Below are 22,445 nucleotides of genomic sequence, written 5' to 3'. Positions count from 1 at the left end.
TATCAGACTTCAGACTCGCTGTTGCATCTGACACTGGCCCCTTCCGTTGTTCATCAAAGCAACAGCCGTCTCAAAGTGAGGCGTGTCCCTCTGTCACCATGAGGTTACTCACTGGATGATAGTGTGGGCTGTGATTAGCCATCAATCAGGGGTGCGCCCCCTTTTTAGACAGACGGCTTTAAATTCAATCATCACTTTAACAACGGCAAGTTATTTTATTATACGCCATCAAACAGATTTGACATTTTCCGACTGATTGTGGAGTTGGCGGTGAGAGGCATTCTTTTTTTTTTTTTTTTAAATCAAGTACGATGCATGAAAGGTGATGTGACCCCAAAAATGACTGATAGGGGGAAGGCGAGCCAGAGAATGTACTTCTTTTGTGTATTCTCTATCCAATTCAAAGACCACAGAGCACGCCTGAAAGTAGCTGAGATGACCACCACTCAACCACTCTGTTTTAGTTTAGTTAGCCGCATTACATAATGAGAGTGTGTAATAGCCAGGAACAAACACTCCACAAAAAAAAAAAAAAAAGTCATCCGCCCCCGTGGTTTAAAAGATGCGTGTCACACTGCGGCAAAATGTGATTATCGGCCTGATAGTTTAACAAAAGCTTTCGGCTAACTGTTCTTTTAAAATATAGTTCTCACCCGTGGACCTAATAGAGAGAAGCCGTACAGAAAATGGATAGTTAGATAGTCCAAATGTGTTTTATGAGTGAGTCACTTGTTTCAGTGTGTCAATGTGTGTGTGAGAGAGAGAGCAAGAATTCATACTTGCTGTGAGTTTTGTATTTGAAACTTTTACATTGGTCTAAAATGCATAAGAGCAAATAATTAGTGTGTAAATCCTACCCGGTAGTTTATGTAAAGATGAGCAAACATTTGAATAGCAATGCAAGCACATGTAAATTGTTTGCTATTATTTAATGAATAATAAGGCATTTGTGGTCATTTTTCATGACAATTATTCCTAGTGGGAAAATAAATTTAAGATAAACTGAAGCCTGAAATGTAATCATCAGTGCAAGTGCAAAACGATTGAGAAATCTTCGAATCTCAAGGGATAGGGAACAAAATCTGACAGAAAAATAGCAAAAATCTGCAAATGAACGATCCCCCTTGAAAGAGTCGACACCTATAAATCAGGCGTGGGCAAACTACGGCCCGGGGGCCACATGTGGCCCATTATACCTTTTAATCCGGCCCGCTGAACTTAATGTTTTATTTTCAAAATACTGTGGTGTCTGTGAAATTTTACAGCCCATTGTGGCCCGCCAATTACAAAAAGTTTGCACACCCCTGCTTTGGATTGTGGCAAATGACTACTTTTGTCTAAATAAAGCTCCTTCCCTAACTTTATATTGTCCTTTGCACCAGATGTGGCAAAAAATTACAAAATTATTCAGCAAATAACAAAGGATAGCCCCCCCCCCAAAAAAAAAATATATCAATAGGCAAATTCACCAATGTTGACCTGTGACTATCACTGAACTACAAAACCTTTTCACTTCACTTCAATAACTCGTGGTGATGCCGAGTCATTAGCATAAGTGGCAAACTGATTGATGACTCATTTTGAAAGTGACACACGTAGATTAGCATCGCTTTGAGACATATCTTCTGAAACATCCCTGTCTGTTTCCATCCACCTCTTATCAGATATGCACTGAAATTCTAATATCGCCGATTAAACTACACATTATAGATGACTGAGGTCAAGTTGGGACGCTGCAATAACACAATGCAAGGGTATGAGTTCCTCTTGCGTTCACTAATGACATAGCTGAGCAATTATTTTTGGGAATTAAATTTACACCCTCTCAATTTGAAACCTACTAGTGTAGAGTTGATGTGATTGAATGTGAAGTCATTAGCCAGAATGATCGAGGGAGGCAGGTGCCCTTCACATATACTTCCGCGCTGGGAACGATCAGTTTATTTTTTTCGGAAGCGCCATGATGGACGACGACTTCATCTCGGTACAACACGGTTCATCCATCACCGTAATGTATTTGGCTAATACTGACATGCCCTTTAGAAAAATGATTATGAGATAGATGTCCTGTAGACATCATTTTTATGTATGTTTAAGGTGTGAGTTAGAACTCTTTTAAACAACAATATGTTAAACCTTTTCAATCAAAGCAATTCCCTTGGACGCGACTTTTGTTTAAAATAAGAGGAGGAGCTGTGCCATTGCCATGACGACAACCCGACATTTTCAACATGAGTTTAAACAGTTGGCGCTGTAACAGTAGATTCAGATGGTCAGATTGTGGTGGAACGATAAGATCATAATGAGGGTAGTCTTTTTTGTATGTGTGCTGATGAAGTGCTGCCTCGATGAGTGAAAACACAACTGAAGCCTTTGTCTCCTTTGGGTCGACAGTGCCTAGATATTCACTTTTTTTTTTAGATCCCGTGTTCAAGCAGCCGCTCTAGGACTGTCCTCGGTTGTCATAGTAACGCAAAGTCTTACTTGAGTCGCACGCCCTGCAGTAAGGGGGCACCGGGATGAGCAATAGTTCATTTGCATGTGTCAGGGAACACCGCGAGAAATAAGCAGATTGGAGCAGGGTCTGTGTTAATGATGATCTTTAGGCTAATTTGACCAAATCGTGGCACAGACATGGGAAATATTTGAATTCATGAGGGGGGGGAAAGAAAATGCATAATGCATCTCCTTGGACGCTTAATTGATTTCAGTGTACAAGTGTGACATGAAGCGCAGCAAAGTGTGTCTTTTACAACCCGAAAATGAAAGCGGCTTACTCAGCTTTGTGTCACTAGAAGTCATTGAAATAAGGTCAATAACAACTCGCGATTTCTCTGCTGAGTGCTGCTCAGTGATTAGGTAACACAAATTGGAATTTGCATACTTGAAAAAAGCTCATTTCAGTGACAATCAAAGGATGCCCAAACAATTACCTTTAGCAAACATGAAAATGTCGAGACGAAAAATGGCACATAGCATCACACAAGACGAATGTTGTGCTGTGACTTCCTGGCCAGGGAGGGGAGCTGCTGACTCCCTAATGGAAAAATTCCCAGTCCAGCTGTGAAATATCCAACATTATCATGCAATGTCCCAAACCACAACCATTAATCGATCTTATAATTGATCACGGGTCAGAGCATTCATCCAATTGACCAAAAACTGTAACAGAAGGCACTTAAAATACATTGTGTGTGTATGTGTAAGTCTTGTGTGAACATGCCACACAAAAATAATAAATGCTTTTTATGCATAGTGGCGACTCTCATACAATTTACAGTAGCCAGTGGAACACTTGCACATGTACTGTACATATGATTATTAGTCCAAGAAATCAAGCGTAAAAAGGATTTTGTTCTTTCCTCTGGCTGTGATGGCAATACGTGTTTAATGAGGAGCTTAGCGCTAAGAGGTTTACGATCCAGCTTCCTGCCTCCTTCTCGCGTGTTCTTTCTTTAACTCTCCAAGCCAAGTTCCATCCTTGTACAGTACCCAAATGTGGTGACATGCTCACTGTCCATCTTAGTCCATTTTCGCCACCCATGACCTCTCTCTCTCTCTCTCTCTCTCTCTCTCTCGCTCTCTCTCGCTCTCTCTCTCTGTGTCTCTCTCTGTGTGTCTCTCTCTCTCTCTCTCTCTCTCTCTCTGTCTCTCTCTCTCTCTCTGTGTCTCTCTCTCTCTCTCTCTCTCTTTTTCTTAGCAATTACTCTTTTCTTTAATCATCTGTATCCTGGCAACCTATTCCCACATATTTAACTTTTCATTACAACAATATACGAACATGTGTCGATATCCATGTAGGTGAATGCACATTGAAAAAAGAAATAATTATATAACCACAGTTAACCATTTCTCTTAATTGATTTGTTCTTATGGCAACTCTATTTTTGTCAACGGTGCAACTGCGAGATAGCTCAAATGCCACTGGAGTCTGATTGTGTTTGCTAATTTGGTAGACCGGTTGGTCCGTCGCAGGAAAACGAGTGTATTTGTGAAGTGACAATTTGGTCTAAGACAATTGATCCAAACCTTGTGTCTGCCCAGACAAGTGCAGGGACGTATTTTATTTATAAATACCTTAACAGCGGGCATCAAACCATGAATCGTTGTATTATATTTTTTAAATCATCTCAATGGTTTACTTATGGTGGCCACACAAAAGATCACTTCAACAACACCACATGACAGAAAATGGCTAATTACACACACATCAGTTAGTTTCTAAAGCAGCTACCATGCATCTATAAATTTTAACTGTTGACCTAACGCCACCATATTGCTCGCGGTTATATCGGTCCAGTTGCAACATCGGAACCACTGAGCTGGGCAGCAATGTGTTAATACTTGCCACATGTTCTGACCCACTGAACGCTCCAGTCTGGCAGTGGACAAGCCCTTTCTTTCTGTACCCTTCAATTCCTAATATGTCACTGTCTGTCTGCCCACGGCCGTTCAAATGTGTTAGATCTGGTGGGACATTGGGGAAATGAGCTTGTGAGGGTTCCTGTTACATTTAATACATTTTCTGGTCTGTTGCTTTGCAATACAATGTTAAGGATCGCTGTGCTGCTTGATTCCAATGCAGAATGACGAAGCTAGCATTTGTCACTGTTCAAAGAATGACAAGTTGCTCGGTGTGTTATGTAAATATACGGACGAGCGTGGAAAACAAACAAATTATGGTGGCTTGGAGGGTCCAAAAACTTCAGTCGTAACTTACACTCTCTGTGACATAATGTCACCTACCTCATTTAGTCTGCAATTTAGAGGTAAACTGATTTTAAAACTCGTCCGTCTTTCATAGTAAGTTGGCTTTTTTTTTTTTTAAACATAAAAAAACAAAATACTGAACTTTCCGGACAAGATGACATAGCTACACTGTCAGTTTGCCTGTGAGGAAGCTACAACTGTTCTGTGCTTTATAGCCGCTTGCAGTTCTAGTTATTGTCGTTTTTTATGAAACACTTGCCAAAACATGTTCCTTCTATTTCCTCGCTCTCCTCCAGTGATTTTTCTCACTCCACCTCTCTCTCACCACGCTAGCAGTACAGCGCTATTACCCTCAGCAGCAGAACAGCATCCCGGCTTCATCTCCAACTAATGGGAAATAACTCTCCTGCTGCCATCCATTTTTTTTCCTCTTCTTCTTCCTCCTCCTCCTGCTCTTCATCCTCCACTCTTCTCTGTTGCATGCTGATTTATTGAGTTAACAACCAAGCAGCCATCAGCAGTCACGCTGTGGGTGGAAGACAGTCGAAGAAACTCAATGAGAGGTGACGCCAGCGGTGGTTTAATCAGGACTTAAAAGCCAGCTGAGATCTCATCTGAGGTATGTAAAGGGAAGCCACATCAGATGCGGACTGAAGTGCATTTGGAAGAAGCTGTTTCAAGAACATGTGGGACAAGAAGCCGAGCAGGAAATAGCAGGATGGAGGCTCTTCCATGTGACTCGTCCAAGTGCCTCGGGGCATGACGATTATTCCACGGCTTCTGTGGAACTGTGACCTCCTTGGTGTTGCAGCACCACTTCGTAAAGTCTTGGCGAGGGTCTGAACAGCCAGCGGTCACGGATGCTCGGGGGGGCCGCCCTGACCCTGACCCCACCACGGTGAGTCGCCGCTGAGGACCATGGTCCTACCATTGCTCCTCAAGCTCCTCAACGTCTTCCTACGCCAGTCGACCTTCGCTAAAGCCCTCGCCGCAGATCAGCGCCCAAGTTGCTGCTGCCCGCACGCCGTAATGCCGCGCCCGCCCGGCCTGCCAAGCTCTTGTCGCCGTGGGTGGGAGGCGAGAGAGCACCCTTCGCATCTGCCCACCGAAGGAAGAGAGGTGAGAGCGAGAGAGGGGCAACTGGGAGAACAAGGAGATTCGACGTTGTTTGATTGAAGACGTTTGGATGGCATCTGAATATAGTCTGTATGATTAACATACCTCTCAAAAAGAGCATTCGCTGTACTGTAGTTTTATTTTAACCAATGAGTGCATAGAAATATGTAGCTCCATTTATTTGGATATGATCAATCGGCTTAATAAAACACTTCTTGTTTCTTTTCTCTGCAGCTATGTTCATTTTTTTAATCATATTGAAGGTGTTAAAAAAAATAAGATCTCGCACATGTTCAGTGAAGGCAGCCCATCTGTCAGGTTTATGACTAAACAAAAATAACCAAAACACCTGCACAGTCGGCACGGCGAAAGCATTACCGTACTTTGAAATGCTTTGCTAGTTGGATCTGTTTTGCTTCAAACGCTGATATCGGTCCCTATGTTATTGCTGCTGTTGGTTTCTTCCCTGCAGTTTCTCCAGGCCGTATCGAGTCGCTTTCTATCACGTCATCTTAACCAGCAGGACATAGGGGCAATATATGAGAAGCCACTGTCCTATATTTGGTGTTTCTATTAACAGGAGCAGCAGCATTAGGGCAGTCAGCTGATTTCATAGCAATAGTTAGATTTTGGTGTAAAAGTGAGTGTACAGTTAACATCAAAAGGAACGCATTTCATCAGTAGATGAACAAATGTTGATGAAGACGTTCATTTTAAGTACAATTTCTTTTGCTTGGCTTGGTTTGTTGCTGTTTGTGTTAGTACAGCATAAGATCAAGCCTCAACCGTATCTATCGGAAGAGAAAAACTACTAAAATATTTATACATTTTAAATGCTGATTAAAATGTCAATTATTATACAGTGTCCAATTATGGCTCAGCTTCAGAAAACAGGTATGCCGTGATTGGTCGTTACCTGAGCCCTGAGCAACACTGATGTCATTTTCAGTTGACAGATGTGAGAAAATGGTTGTTGGATTTTGCTCTTTAACTCATAATGCGTCCACTAGTGGAGGTGCGTAGAACAGATTATTGCAATTGGGGTTTACTTCCCCTTTAATTTGTTTACATACCTAAATGTTGCATCTCCACCTTCATCCGGACTCTCACCAAATTCTTTCTTGACCCGTGTTTCATGGAAATTGATTTTGTGTTTTTAGAGTAATCCATATAATGACTACGAAAAAAAAGTCAATAAAACATTTTATCTGCTTGTGACTCGACTCGTGACTTAGTGTCACTAATAGTCATACTGGCATCAGTTTCGTCCGTACGAATTTTAAAGACACATACGTTCAAAACAAGACCATAAGGTTAGAGCTTCCTGTCTGGGATCCGACTCGAGTCAAGGATCAAATAAGGAGCATATTCTCCTGGTATATGGTTTGTAGTCATGATGCTGACGAGCATTTCATATTTCCAGTTTTGGCTCCGTCTCTGCTGCTTTCTTCTTCTCGCTCTTATCCTCTTTTCCTCCCACACAGCTTTCAGACTGGCCCTGTATGACACCTGAAAGCCCCCTCAGCTTTAAATGTACCTGCTTCCTCTGTTTAAAGTTACGCAACAGTTTGGCAAACCTCGAAATAGGACACAACCATTACATGAAATGAGTTCTCTCCTTTTTTTCTTTTCAAGGCAATTAAAATCCACCCTCACAAATCTGCAGGATCTCATGACCATGTGAACAATCTTTCTTTGTGTGCAAACAGTTGCAAAGCCGAAGCATCCATCGATGCAAAAATCTGCCCTTTTTTTTCTTTATTAGCGTTACTATATTATGCATTATATTATGTTATAGCCTTCTCTAACATGAGCAATGTCCGCGTTTCTCCACTAATACAGCCCACTTTAGAAGGTGAGCCAACAGCAAATATGCTCGTCTCATTATTGTAAGACGGTGGACCATCAAGCTGTTCATTTAAGTTTAAAAAGAATAATCAAATTATTGTGATAATGGTGTGCGTTTTTCATAGTCATTGTAACGGCAATTACACGAATACGGCTAATTGGGCGGCTGATTCTAAAAGATTAGTTTATCTTCTTTTTCCTCATTGATCTGCTCTGGAGAAAAATAATTTGAGCTCTGATGAGGACAAGCAGGAGGGAAATTTAATGGCTAGTCATTTTACAATAATATCAAATCGGAATAGTTTTGCTGATTTGCTCCTCAGTTCCTTGACAGTATGAATGACTGTATAGCGGAAGAAACATAACTTCACACCTTAATCTTGCAATAAGTGTTTTTCAGCATCTTTGGGCTTCCGAGTCTGTCACTCCCTGACGTGTTTCATGTTTTATCACATTTAGCAACAACTCTGACATTTGCTACATTGCCGCTACAAATAGAAGTTATTGGAGTTGCGGCTGAGTCATAGCTTTAGGGACCTTAACAGGACACCTCGTGAGAGTTACAACCTGTCCTGTGTATCCTGCCATAGCGACACAACCTCTTTGTCCTAAGGAACAAAACTAACTGTGTTTACATTTTAATAGTGTTCTTAGCAATAAATAAATACATAAATACAATGTATTTTTTAATTAATAAATATATGGGGACATTACATATTGATATTGATAAACATTTCACGAATTATACCAGAAACAGACTATTTTTTTTTTCCTGCAGTCCCTAGACAGAAGATGGTGTTGCACGCACACACACACACACACAAACAAACAAAAAAACATCGCAAAAACAATATATTTAGTAAATGTACTATTAAGCTAAAATGTCCATTATAAACACAAAGGTGGAACAATTCTCAATGTAAGATGCCAGCAGGGTAGCAAATGCAGGTCTTGTTCATGTTGACATTTCTGATGATCAATCACACACGTATGTTCACCAGTGTTGGTTTGTTCTTACCGCAGGGGTGTAAGAGTCAATTCTGCTTCATGTGTAGGGGGAGCAGAATCCAAACTGCTGCTTTAATGTCGCTATATTTAGGTACCAGTGGGTGCCCGAATGTGTTAATTGTCTGGGACATGTACTTTCATATGTGTATATGCATCTATGGGAGCTTAGGCTCAACCAACGTGGATGTGTTCGGAGCAAGCAAAGGTTCCTTTTTTTTTTAATTTTTTTTTTTAAATCTCACTCGTCGTCTCTGCATGCTTTCCTGACTCAGCTCAGCTTGGTTTAGATGTCGAAATCCTCTGGGAAGACATAATACGCACCCTGTGTCTGTCACCCAACTGTTAGGGGGCCAGATATTTTTTTTCTCTCGACGGGAGACAGAAGGATCGGAAGGGTATTGTCGAGGAGGAGACGAAACTGTATATATTATTGAGGTGCTGAAACTATCAATTGTTTCCTACCTGCAATCACAGGATGTTGCCCTGAATAGATGGTTTGTTATTCATGTGCGTCATTTGGTCAAGCAGCAAATGAGGGAAGAATTGAGGAAGAAGGGAAGCGAGGGAAAAAAATCATGATAGAAAAAGGATGGATGAGTTTTTATCATTGTTAGCAATCCTGAAGTCTCGGGGTAAAATGATGCCCGTGAATGATATTCAGGCATCCTGCCACAGTCCAAAAGCATTTATGTTAGATTAATGAAGACTCTAAATTGAATGTGAGTGTGACTGGTTGTCTGTGTTGCTGTGCCAACCCTGTGATTGGGCAGGGTTGGCAGCTGGGGGCCCCAACCACCCACTGTTTGGCTGTGACACTAATGGTGTGTACTTGATGTGTATATTATGCAGCACAATACTTTAGAAAAAACATCTTTGACAAGTTTCATTGATTTCAAAATGATTTTTATCAGTTTATGGCAGAAATAATGTAATAACATAATAATAACATACATACAGTTTTAGAATTTAGTTCGTAAATGTAGCTTAGTAATTTAGGGCAGCAGAGATGCCCTTGCTGTCCTTGACAGTTTACCACTCAAGTACTATTTCTGTACATCATTGTCAATATTTGTTTAAAATATGACTCATAAACCAGCAGGATCCTGTTGTAAGGCCACTTGTTGCACGGCAGATTTTCTGCCCGAAAAGTTCAATAAAAAAAAAAAATAATAAAAAACATGGCATGTCTTGATTAACACACACAAGCATAAAGAAATTGCATGGCTGTTTTCAGACAGCTTTTTCAAAATTCAGTTTGTGGCTTGTTTCTAATCTCATGGTCCGTTTTGAGATGACTCATGGTCAGATTGGTCACGTGGCGTTATGAAGAACGCTGATGAGATTCAATGAATGGAGCTGCCCACAAACTGGAGGAAGTTGCACTGGATTTTTTTTTTTTTCGGGAGACAATTATTTGATAAATGACACAAATGTTTCGATGCTAACAAAATTGGGCTCAGGTGATCCAATGATTATGCCCACACGCTCTAATCATTTCTATTACGTAGGCATCATACAGTAAGGAAGCATATTAACTCATTCAATACCAATGACGGCTAAATACGTCAAAGATCCTTTTTTTTTTTTTTTTTTTTTTTTTACTCGGCTGGTAGTGAATGAGTTAAGTATCCAATCTTCTGTGTACTGTATGGCCCTCTGTGGACTCCACACAGCTGCTCTTTGATTCAAGTGGCCTGATTCCATCGTTTGAATGTTAATGCATGATGGCATCCCCTGATCACATGCAGCTCCCTTTTTAAAAAGCCCTGTGAACTGAAGCCGTAGCTGTGTGTCATCAAGTCTCATCAATATCGCACCAAGTGTACGGTGCAAATGAAGAAGTACAGTTGTCAACGCATTTTCTGGCATCTCATTTTTTTTTCTGTAAAATCGGAATCCGTTGCAACAATGTGTCCCCAAAAAGTCAATAGGTTCCGTTTTCACTTTTCAACACGTATTTAAATCTTTGTTGAACTGCGTTTTGGATTTTAAGACCACCCTCTGACTTGGTTGAATACTTGACTATTGCACAGAGAGTGAGAGGAGATTAAAAACCCGACTCCGAAGTCTGTGTTCTGTAGATTACCACCTCAATGCATGTGCGAGTGTGTGTCGGCAGCATGCGCACAATGTCAGTGGCCCTACAGCACTTATTAGTGTTTCACCGCTGCTTTAATATTTCAAGCCTCGCTATCAAGGAGATTGCTCAGGCTCGGTCGGGGTTAAAATACGAGGTAAGGGCAATGAGATCTTGGAACAAAACGACGGAGACACGCAGAGAAAAAAAATCACATCTGTTGAGAGAATTGGAGAGAGGACCTGTGGTGAGTTAGATAGAGGAAGAGGCGTCACGACTGGCGAAATGTGCTTCTTTGTTCGGCCTTCAAGAGAACTGTCGGGGCCAGAGAGAAAAAGGTCAGGCCCAAAGGCGATTGAGATGGCAGGAAGATGAAAGTGCAGGCACACACACACTCTCGCTCATTCGCTTTCGTTCTGGCTCACACACACTTCCCGTTACATGGAAACGATCCATTATTAATTGTGTCTTCTAATTTTTGTTGTTGTTGCTGTCTTGTATTCCAAGTTAGATCTCTTATCTGAAGAATACTAGCGCATCAAGTACATTAAAAGTAATACAATAGTACCGCCGGAATATTTATTTTGGAAGTAGCATGTGCAATATCAGTTTCAAGCTTTACCCAACACAGTCGTTTTAGTATAATCACACGTAATTGTCAGATCACGTCAGTTCTGCACACCGTGACCCTGAACCGACTGTGCTGTCGACAAAATGGATTGATGTTATTAGTTCGTTTGGCCACATTGGACCGTTTTTGTTCCTCGGACCTGAACGGTGACGTTGGACTTTAGTTCATATCTGGTTGAGGCTCATCAATTTCAGGAGCAAGTCAATTCATTTCAGGGATGAATTTTGAGATTAAAGGAAGGTCAGAGCACCTAGATGAGGTCCGGAAAAGTTTTATGATCCTAATTAAGGTAAAGGGAATTTAATGAGACAGTGAGTGAGCGATAAAGATTAAGATGAACTGCTAAGCATTATTTAATATCAGACCATTAATTATTATGGCTATCGGCTTATTTTAAGATGAACAGCTTCCTCATAGTTTGTTTGATCTTCATGGTCATAAATAAGTATACACAGGAAATTTAGCAATCAATCGGGTTTACTATCCATTATGATGCTCTGGAGAGCTCAATTTGTCGATTGTAGTTTTTTCCAGGACTGGACCTTTTCTAAGTTATATATATCCTGATGTGACACTCGGTTGCATATGTGTACTTTCGGTCAATATTGGGTCAATTCCCCAGTTGCAAAAATATCAAACAGACATGATTGGATATTGCATTATTAAACAGATATGAAACTTATGGGCTGAATTGCTTTCGAAATATTGTTTGCAGACCGGTTTGTTTACCGTAGAAATCTAATCTGAAGGCTTCTGAAAATTTGATGTGCTTCTTGCCAGGACAGAATGTAAGTAATAGTGAGTACAGGCTCGAATGAGCAGTGCTGTTTGACTGACTGTTTGACTATAAATTATTGACCAGTTGCTATTTTTGAAATATTGACCGTGTTTGCAGAGGCTTTTGAGGCAGAGCAGCATATTGGGTGTTTTAAAGGAAACATTGTGAATTTATGAACAGGCCATGTGAAAGATCAGCAGATGCTGTCACGTGATTGGCACAAGCCTGTTTTTATTGTGTTGTTCGTGTTTTCCTTATTTGGGATTTCCGGCTACTCCAGCTTTCTCCCACACTACGAATACTTGAATATACGGTTAAATGAAGACTCAAATTTGCCCATTGGTATGAAAGTGAGTGTGAATTATCTTTTTTTTTTTTTATTGCTCCCCTGCAATTGGCGATCAGGCCGAAGTTACTTGGTCAGCAGCTATTATATCTGATAACAGAACAATGACACCGTGTCAAATTCCATTATGCACGCAAGTATTTATATATATATTTATTTTTACCAAACATCACATTAGAATTCACTGTCACAATTGTAGTTGGTGGACAAAGGCTCACACACCCCATGAAACAGTTTCAAGCAAAGCCACATTTCTGATACAACCCTTATATTGAATGTCCTTTTACACAGCAGGTGTACCTAATGAAGTGTCTGATGTTGCTTTACAATAACAGATTCCGGTAATATTTGTTGCATTCATTTGCATGCATGCATGCCTTTTTTTTTTTTTTTTAATTCTGTTCAAATGTATTAATTTTCGTACATTTTCCCCAATTTATATCAATAAATTGCGATTCATTTGCATTTTAAATTGTATCAGATGGACCTGGGATTATTAGACAAGGTGAGAGGAATCATGAATTGTTTGTAATAGCTCGATGAAAGCAAAATTAAAAGTTGGGGAAAGCCTACTAGAACAGTTGACCTATTTGGGGTTAATCAGAGACACTTAAAATAATGTGCTGTGCTGACTCCCATTTTAGCATAAATTGGAATGTGATTCTGCAAATGATTGACATCGTAGCTGTAAGAGGGGGTGCACAATTATTTATTTATTTATTTATTTTACCTGTCCGGTCTAAATGCTAAAGAAATAAATGGATTTTGTTGTACAGGTTATAGGTAGCATTAATGATCAAAAGGGTATTTTAAATAATTTATGTTGGGCTGATTTTTTTTTTTTTTGTTTGTTTCTATTACAAAAACCTGGCATTTGAACACGGGTGTGTAGACTTTTTATATCCATTGTGTCCAAATAATCTGAGCCATCAGGCAGTATCAAAAAACAAATGCGCTGTAGCTCTAGAACACAAATGTTTTCGGTTTAGTTTTTATGTCCCTTGTTGGCCTGCGTGAGTGAGTTTATTTTAAGTCCTTCGGTAATCGCAACATGAAAACTTGCATCATAAGCAGTTCTTCCTTCTTGGTGCCTTCAGCTGCCGTTTACCTCATACATATTCTTCTTATGTACGTTCTCACACTTAAGCAGACTGTCAGATTGCTGTTTTGCATCATCACGAAGTAAGAACCAACACATCCAGACATAATTACACAAATACTTCTAATGATCAACATATTTTTGTCTTCATTTTAGTTTGAATGAATGTGCTTGCATAAATAAAGCTCCGTTGTTCTGTCGCATGCTCTTCTTCCGTATAAAATCATATCCGTTATTAAATTACAAATGAGTAACCCGAATCAGGACAAGCAATCTCCGAGATGGATGGATGGATGGATTCATGATAGAATTACAATTATGTCGTCATGTATTTTGGGGTCAGCAGTGACAGCATTACACAGAAGCAGGACATGAATTATGGTCACGCGATTAATTGAATCAATTTTTAATTACCCACGAAGCTGAGCACCTCCTGACAATTGTGTCTGCTCCCTGTGAGATTGGCCAAAGCAGACTTGTTGATGCAGGCAAAATGAATCCCATCAACGTCGGGGTCAAAGATGATTTGAAAAATGTTTTTTGCTGCACAGGGGATTCCAAGCGCATGACGAGAGGTGACTTTGGAAATCTGTCTTCTTTATTGGGCAGACAGCTGTACACAAAGTCAACTCTGCATCTCGGCACTCAAATGTGTCTTGACATGTGAACTTTTAACCTTCAAACAACGAAATATTTTTCTACAATGTTAACCCTCAACAATATATGTTTCAATGAGGCTCCTCAACTCACTTCATAAATTATTGGGCACCAAGTGGCCACAATACAATGCCAAAACGATATTCTAACATTAACTAGATAGATATACTTTTATATATTTCTGATGGCTGATGAACATTAGAAACACTTCCTGTGGTAATTTTAGGCTGCCTCAATATTCTGTGGTGTGCCATTGGGCCGCATCTGGCAAAGTGTAGCTGGATCATGGGAGTTATAATGAGAATAAAAGTGAAGAGGAGAATAAATAAGAGAAGGTGGGGAAGAGATATTGAGAGAGTGAATGGTCTTGGGCAGACCAAAGGATATAGCGAGCCAGGAGGCTGGAATAATGTTTATAGGTGAATGAGGAAAAAGGAGCGTTGCTTGTAAGATGGGAGAGAGGCATGCAAATGTGGTGGAAATATTTTTTGACAGTCACCCAGGCAGTTTTGATTAAGTAGCATCAAGATATGCAATTTTTGGAGCTCCGCCCCAGAGAATAAAATCAATGTTCTAGTCTGAAGATATTAGACATTTTTATATGATGATCACAAGAGAATTGTTTTTAGGTTTGCAAAAATTAAAACAAAGAGTTGAGTCGAGAACATGTTCTTTTTTTATTATTATTATGGTAACTATTTTGTTTATGATCCCTGAGCACGAACCGTAAATAAGTCCGAAGTTTTAATTTGATTATTCTACTCCAATTGAATGAAATAATGGCTTCGGGAAACACTTTGTGATTGTTATTAAGCTTAGCACGAGTTTAGTAAAAACAATTTCGAAAGCCTTTAAAGGGGTGTGGCAGGGGGGGGGGGGGTTCCTCAGTGGATCCATCTATATCAGGTTTACAACACCAACAAATAGATCATCAAAACACACTAAGCTCTGATCTGCTGAGTGTTTTATCGTATAATATAATCGTTTTATTTCGAACTCCACAATTTAATAACTTAAAAAGTAACTGTGAGTCTAGCACGACTCACAAAAAAAAAAGATTTGCAGACTGATTAGATATATGGCCGCCTAAACGTATTATTGTTTTATTGCAGTATGGTGCTTCTGCATAATTTTAAATCTCCATGTAATATTCATAGGTCATACCATAATTCCAAAAATGGTGAAAGAGTGGTGAGAATTTGCATACAATGTAATGTTTGGTATTATTTTGACACAATAAAAGATTATGTCAAATTGTGAACATGACAACAACCCCGCAAGATTTGCAAGGCAGCTTAGTTGCTTCTTTGTGTGTGTGAGTTATGCATTCACTTCACAGCTGGCTCACACTTCCGTGTGGACTATCAAAAATGCATTCTGATGCTGAGTATTCTTTCAGCCCAAGGCGCGCTGCAGCGGTTCATTGTTTGATTCTATTAGGCAGAGACACAAGGCAGGCTTCCCTGATACCTCTGTCACGGATTCACTCCTGCAAGTGCAGATGCTGGAATATATTACAGCCACTAAAGCGATTAGGTTCTGCAGTGTAATACCCAAAATCATATTTCTTCTCTGAGTTTTTAAGCGAGAGAGCACCATCAAATATAGGTAATCGGTTTCTTTGTATACAAAATACACAGAAACACACCACCATCTTGAGACATCAGCATTTTCTGTAAACACGGGTGGTTATATTGTTTTGAAGTGCGTCTTACTCATTTGCACATCCATTTGTATAGTTCTTGTCATGGGGGAGACTGGGGCTGATTTGGTGAGAGTGGCAAGGTAGTCCTTGGTTATCAATCGCACGGCATATTCACATCGACAACTATTCACACTCACGTTTCAAATTCAGGTCAAAGTAATATATGTAATATAGAAGAAGTGCTTTGCTGTCTTGTGGCATCTTGGGGACAAGGAACTATGTTGAAGTGAGAGGACTTGTCGAATAGAAAAGTAGTACTTTGCCACCATCTGGTGGCAACTTTTGTAATTACATTAGCTTTTTTTCCGGGGAGGGGCATCAATTACTTGCAGATAATGATGGGTAAATGAAGCTTCAAATCTGTTTCTGGAAACAGTTTCTGTTCAACATTGGGCTGAAAGAACACTGACTTGCCATTTTTTTTAATCCCTTTATTTAAACCAACAGTGCCATCTAGAGGACTCAAAAATACAACAACTGGTTCATGAAGAAAATTCGAAGCTTCATTTTCCCATCACTACTTGCAGATATTCTGTATTTTGCTATTTAACTTATCAGCGTGTGTGACTTCTCCAACTTAATAAGCATGAGCTTGCCGTCACACTCATATTATGCTTTCCTTTTGACACATCTGCGCTTTATTTTAACCCAATCGACAATTTGACATTTCACATCCACTGTTTGCAAATAAGTTTTAAGAAGGAGACCTTCACAAACAAAGACCTCACTGTGTTGCTATCTCGTTTTCCACCATAGATGTGTTTTTTTTTTTTTTTTACTTCCGCCCAATTGTTGCTAATTGGACTTGTAGTAAGCATTTTGGGTCTTCTGTACTCCCTTTCTCCCAGGTGCTGTCGCTGGGTGCAGATGTTCTGCCAGAGTACAAACTCCAGGCTCCTCGCATCCACAGCTGGACCGTGTTGCACTACAGTCCCTTCAAGGCGGTGTGGGATTGGCTCATCCTGCTTCTGGTCATCTACACTGCCATCCTGACACCTTACTCAGCTGCTTTCCTTCTAAATGATCAGGTGTGGAATGGAAGTACTCGTACAAATTTGCATTTCAAGGGGTGGGACGCCACAAATGTCGTGAAATGAATGACAACATTGAGATAATAAACAAAGCCAAATTCCAGCCACACTTTAAAATCGCGTAAAAACTCTCCTGGACATAAACTTGCTCCCTTTTTTTCCATCCATCTTTAGCATTTGGTATTTTTGTCCAGATTGTGTATGTTCATCTATCTGAAAGCAAAAGATTCACACATCCGTCTTTTTATATCCATTTCTCATGGCAGGAAGAAGCAGCCATGCAGCGCTGTGGTTATTCCTGCTCTCCTCTCAATGTGGTGGACCTCATAGTGGACATCATGTTTATTATCGACATCCTCATCAACTTCAGGTTTGAATTGCAGCCCATAATTACACACTTAAGGAACAAGACTTTTAATTAATCATTTTATTTTCTAAAGTTAGTGTATAGAAATAACACTCATCAGTGAGTAAATCCCTCATATCTTTTGGGTAAGTATTATAATTTTTCATGGGAGCGTTATCCCTGAAAAAATATAATAAAATTCTGACCTAAATATGAGGGATGTTAAGTGTACATACCAATAACTGCTAATTGAGTGATATTTGGCTTTACCTGCTTTCTTTTGTTCCAGGACAACATATGTGAACTCTAACGATGAGGTGGTGAGCCATCCGCTGCGAATCGCCGTGCACTACTTTAAAGGCTGGTTCCTCATTGACATGGTGGCCGCCATTCCCTTCGACCTTCTAATTTATCGCAGTGGGGAAGAGGTAAGATGCATTCGAAAAAGTCAAGGTGGAGGAGTGTACTCTTTCTCACAAAATTAGAAAATTTAAAAAAAAGAGAGTAATGCATTGAGCAAGACTTGAGGTGACAAATTGATCTGATGCCTTATAGTGCTCAAATATGGCCGCTATCCATAATTGACGGATTATTTATTAGGTTTTTTTTGTTGGGTTTTTTTTTGTTGTTTTTTTTGCGATTACAAAAAAAATTGTGTGTTGGTGGCAACAATGCTTGCCATATAAATCCGAGGCCCATGGACTTAGAGTACCTTTAAGAAAAAATACATATACATATGAAGCAACTCAACACAGCAAAATTAAATAATAAAATGCTTTGTGTGGTTAGGATTTCTTTTTTTTTTCAAATTGGAAATACTTTTCCAGTGATAATAATATAATTCCGTGATATTGTTTGTCACAGCTGCATATATTTTTAAATTTGAATCATTTGAATACAAGTGAGGCTGCAAAGGTGGTTTAATGACGTTGGCCGAGTTCCGGGGCTGGAGCAAGAGATTGAAGAGGCGAGGAAGGCCAACCAAGAGTCAGAAAGTGAGAGACCCTCTGAGGATACGTCTTAATGAGGACCAAAACCACTGAGGCCAAGGATGATTGACTAGAGTGCAGCTCGGCCCGGGGTTATTCAAAGTGGTATTTAATCTTTGTGTAATGACATTTGAAGTGAAACTTTTCAATATTACTATTTATCTTATTTATTGCAATTTTATGAAGGGGGGAGGGAGGGGTTATACATGGAGAAACTCCCCAAATTCTAATGATGCCTGGGAGGTTCGCTTCATTGATGTTGCCCAGAAAAGCCACTGAACCAAGAAATTGCAGATTATTCTCAACAGACAGCTATTACTTACCATGAGGACACACACACACACGCACACACACAAACACAACAAGACTGGGCTCTCTGCCAATGCAGCATTTTTTATTAACTGTATTCATAGTATAGACATGAATGGAAGACGACGATGTCGCTCATCCACCACATTAGCTCATACGTCCTCAATGCTTCACTTTGTGTGCGAGCACGCGTGTGTGGACGCTCTCCCTCAAATCAGAACGCGCACATAACTTCATCTCTTTCCCTCTCATCAGACCACCACTCTGATTGGGCTGCTGAAAACAGCTCGTCTCCTCCGATTGGTCCGCGTAGCACGAAAACTGGACCGCTACTCAGAATACGGCGCGGCCGTCCTCTTCCTGCTCATGTGCACCTTTGCCCTCATCGCACACTGGTTGGCCTGCATCTGGTACAGTCCCGAGAGCTATCTTGTTTGCAAAATATGTCGGAAAACTTACTGGGCTTCAACGTGAACTTGTACAATGACGTACTGTAGCTAAATGTTCTCATGTGCATAGGTGGCAGAAGTGAGAGTAAGTTTGAAGACAGTCATTGGTAATAATCAAGCAAGCAGTTGATTCCACTAAATCTCATAAATATAATGTTTCATAAAAAAAAAAAAATTTTTAATGAAAAATCCTCCTTTTTCTGAACCTAAGCCTTAATTCAATTTATTTCATAAATGTAAAATATGGAACAGTGACTGACTGACTGTTAGAAAGTGAGGACCATTTATTTTATAATCCTCAGGTATGCCATCGGTAATGTGGAGCGGAACGGCTCAATTGGGTGGCTCCATACACTCGGGGACCAACTGGGAAAACAATTCAATGACTCCATCCCAGGTACTGAGTATGTGCTGGTATTATTTTTCAAATATAAAACAAATATCTTAACAATCCCTAACCTTTGTGCTTGACCAGGAACGGGACCCTCCATTAAAGACAAGTACGTCACAGCTCTGTACTTCACCTTCAGCAGTCTGACCAGTGTGGGTTTTGGAAATGTCTCCCCAAACACCAACTCAGAGAAGATTTTCTCCATCTGTGTCATGCTCATAGGATGTAAGTTATGATAACTCCATTAGACATCTGAAACAGGATGTACTTTTCTAAATATATGCTGAAGATTATTTGTATACCTTTTGAGCAGCCTCGTGGCCACGAAGGGCAATTGCCAAATTTCTTGCGGGGTGATCAGTTGATTTATTGACATATCTGATACCATCTGGGTGACCATCACTCATTGGTTGACGTAATATTGGTGCAAATAATATGAGGCTAGAAATGACAAAATTAAACAAACTTATTCCCCAAACTGACAAAAAGTTGGCGACAATGGGCTCCCAGATGGATTTTTAGGGTGAACCTAAAATCCACTAAATCTTTCATGAATGTCTCGAACATTTTGTGAGTAGTGCATTCACCACCACTTGCAGGATTACATCACAGTTGTCATGATCGCTCGACAGCTGTCAGCTTTTATCATCTATTTTGTTTTAAATGTAGACAACGTTCCTGTCTGGTCATGTTAGTGGATGTGCTGCAAGGTTGTTTTTTTTTTTTTTGGCACACTCTTTACCCACCACTATTCTACTTTATTTCAATTAAAGGGGAAGTCATCTCAAAAATATTCTTAGCAAGAATATGTTCTATGCCGTCCCACTAGTCGAAACACGACATTCTGATAAATATTGTTTTTGTGGAATATGAGTTAAGCAGCAAAATCCAACTGTTTTTTGTACAACTCAGCGGGCGGCCATTTTGCTGTCAACTGAAAAATGACATCGTGGTTGCTCACGCCTCAACCCAATCATCAGAAAGTGACAAAATGGATGATGAATGAATTATTTCTTGCAACCAGCTTTGATGTACGCCAGCATCTTTGGAAACGTCTCCGCCATCATCCAGCGTCTGTACTCGGGCACGGCCCGCTACCACACCCAGATGCTTCGAGTCAGAGAGTTCATCCGCTTCCACCAGATCCCCAACCCGCTCAGGCAGAGGCTGGAGGAGTATTTCCAACATGCCTGGTCCTACACTAACGGCATCGACATGAATGCTGTGAGTATCTGTGATCCACGTGTTCACAATTGCTGCGTGCGTACACCCAGTCTCTGCATCAGATTGAGTGAGTGCTCCGCATGAATACACGCTTCGAGGCTAGAGTAGTATTTTGAGCCTGCGTTGTACATTAATAGGATGATTGGAAGACTTTGTCTCAGCATGCATGGTCCGACACCATCAGAGAAAATAGGAATGATGTGAGTATCATAAATAGCACACACACACTCCCTCAAGCTCATATTATGAAGGCGAGTATATGCACTTTTTCGCATGCAGCCAATCAAACCCTCGGGGGTGAATGAAACATGCATGACCGGTGATGAAATAATTCAATTGTGCGGACCACAAAGGCGGTATGTTGGACATACAGAATGTAGGCTTCATGAATCACAGCTGTCAGTGCACACAAAGGCAACCATGAGTCACCCCGAAGAGGCGTTTCGATGAACTTAGCGTATACAAAGTGACCTCCGCTTGAACCGGTTGTCACAGCCAATATGGGAGGTTGCATCCCAGTCAACCTCGTCGACTCGGTACCGCTGGCGAGCTTGCTTTGACGCCGATGTGACACACGCCCGCACACACAACCGCAATCATAAACATGTCACACAGTTCAGTTCCGCTGACATGGGGACATTCCGCTTGAGTTCAGTGGATGTCATCTTTAGAAGCATCGCATAGTGTCATCCACATCAACGAATGTGACCAAAATAATTGAACTATTTTTCAGGTAGTTTTTTTTTTTTTAGTTGTTGTTAGTTAGCATCATAATAAATTGCCACCCCTCAATAGAGCTCATCAAAGTCTAATTATAGATTCTTACAAAGAAATAACCGTGAAATATCTAGGTTGTAGCTCAAATCTAACACAATAGTGTGTTTACCGCTCAATATTTGTATTCCATTTTTGTGGGACAAGCGAGCCATTGAAGTGGAGGCGAAATGGTTTCATGAGGCTCTAGTGGATCATTATTTCACTTTTATTCATTCGTTTGGCAAGCAAGCATGGATTAGGGAATGTTTACAGTAACGTTTACGTGGAGAAGACCCAATTGAGTCAATCCCTTGCGATCTCTTCAGGTGAGGAATATGCCGTTTTATTACACAGCCCTGCGGTGAACATTTTAAATCCTCAAGTAATAGATACCCCCCCCACCCCCAAAAGATATCATTGCCTATAGAGCCCACAAGATGATGGCAAAGCACTACTTGAATTGATTTTGGGCCCCGCGCAAAAACAACAAATCGTTGTTTTTAGCCAATAATGAAGGGTGGGATAGTTGAAATCAGTGAGGGCGTCTTAGTGCTGTGAGACAGAACTTTGACTTGGTGGTATTATATGGTGAATTGTTGTGGCAAATACGTAGGATATGTTAAAAAAAAAAAAGGGAACAGGTGAAAACACTGTGTAAGAATTAATTGGAATCGGCCTCCAAAAATCCATATTATTTAAAATCCACACTTTTTTTTTTTTATAATATAACAATAGCTGTGCTCACAAAAAACACCGGTGATGCATTCTGACAGTGATTATTTATGCAGCGTGAATAAAAAGCATGTCCTCGAAAGTTAACAGTTCAGCAAATACTTAACGCACCATCAAACAAAGAAAGGTCTTATACGGAAGTCCACTGCAGCACCTTCTAAGGGCAAACTTGCACCTTTCACAGTAAAAGGGTTGTCGTGAGGCAAGCCAGGAGTTTAATTTACATCGTGGCGCTACATTTTG

The 22,445-nt window shown here is 40.3% G+C and overlaps 1 protein-coding gene across 5 annotated transcripts in view; it reads left to right on the top strand.

The window, feature by feature from the left end:
• The window catches only part of kcnh2b (potassium voltage-gated channel, subfamily H (eag-related), member 2b), a 133,733-nt gene that overhangs the window by 99,168 nt on the left and 12,120 nt on the right, over nucleotides 1-22,445 (top strand). For 4 of the 5 annotated variants that reach the window (XM_088282445.1, XM_088282443.1, XM_088282444.1 and 1 more), the window contains 8 exons: nucleotides 16,824-17,003; nucleotides 17,273-17,376; nucleotides 17,642-17,780; nucleotides 18,906-19,060; nucleotides 19,402-19,496; nucleotides 19,575-19,715; nucleotides 20,515-20,714; nucleotides 20,852-20,914. In XM_088282445.1, the coding sequence (XP_088138571.1) occupies nucleotides 16,824-17,003; nucleotides 17,273-17,376; nucleotides 17,642-17,780; nucleotides 18,906-19,060; nucleotides 19,402-19,496; nucleotides 19,575-19,715; nucleotides 20,515-20,714; nucleotides 20,852-20,914 (1,077 nt within the window). The remainder of the gene's footprint in view (nucleotides 1-16,823; nucleotides 17,004-17,272; nucleotides 17,377-17,641; nucleotides 17,781-18,905; nucleotides 19,061-19,401; nucleotides 19,497-19,574; nucleotides 19,716-20,514; nucleotides 20,715-20,851; nucleotides 20,915-22,445) is intronic. The other variant, XM_088282446.1, reaches the window with a different exon arrangement.

This window comes from Idiotropiscis lumnitzeri, chromosome 19, assembly GCF_059441095.1.
Source record: "Idiotropiscis lumnitzeri isolate Australia: NSW breed Sydney's pygmy pipehorse chromosome 19, RoL_Ilum_1.0, whole genome shotgun sequence".
Taxonomy (NCBI): Eukaryota; Metazoa; Chordata; class Actinopteri; order Syngnathiformes; family Syngnathidae; genus Idiotropiscis; species Idiotropiscis lumnitzeri.
The sequence above is the reverse complement of the archived record's forward strand: the minus strand, read 5'-3'. Positions and strand labels throughout refer to the sequence as shown.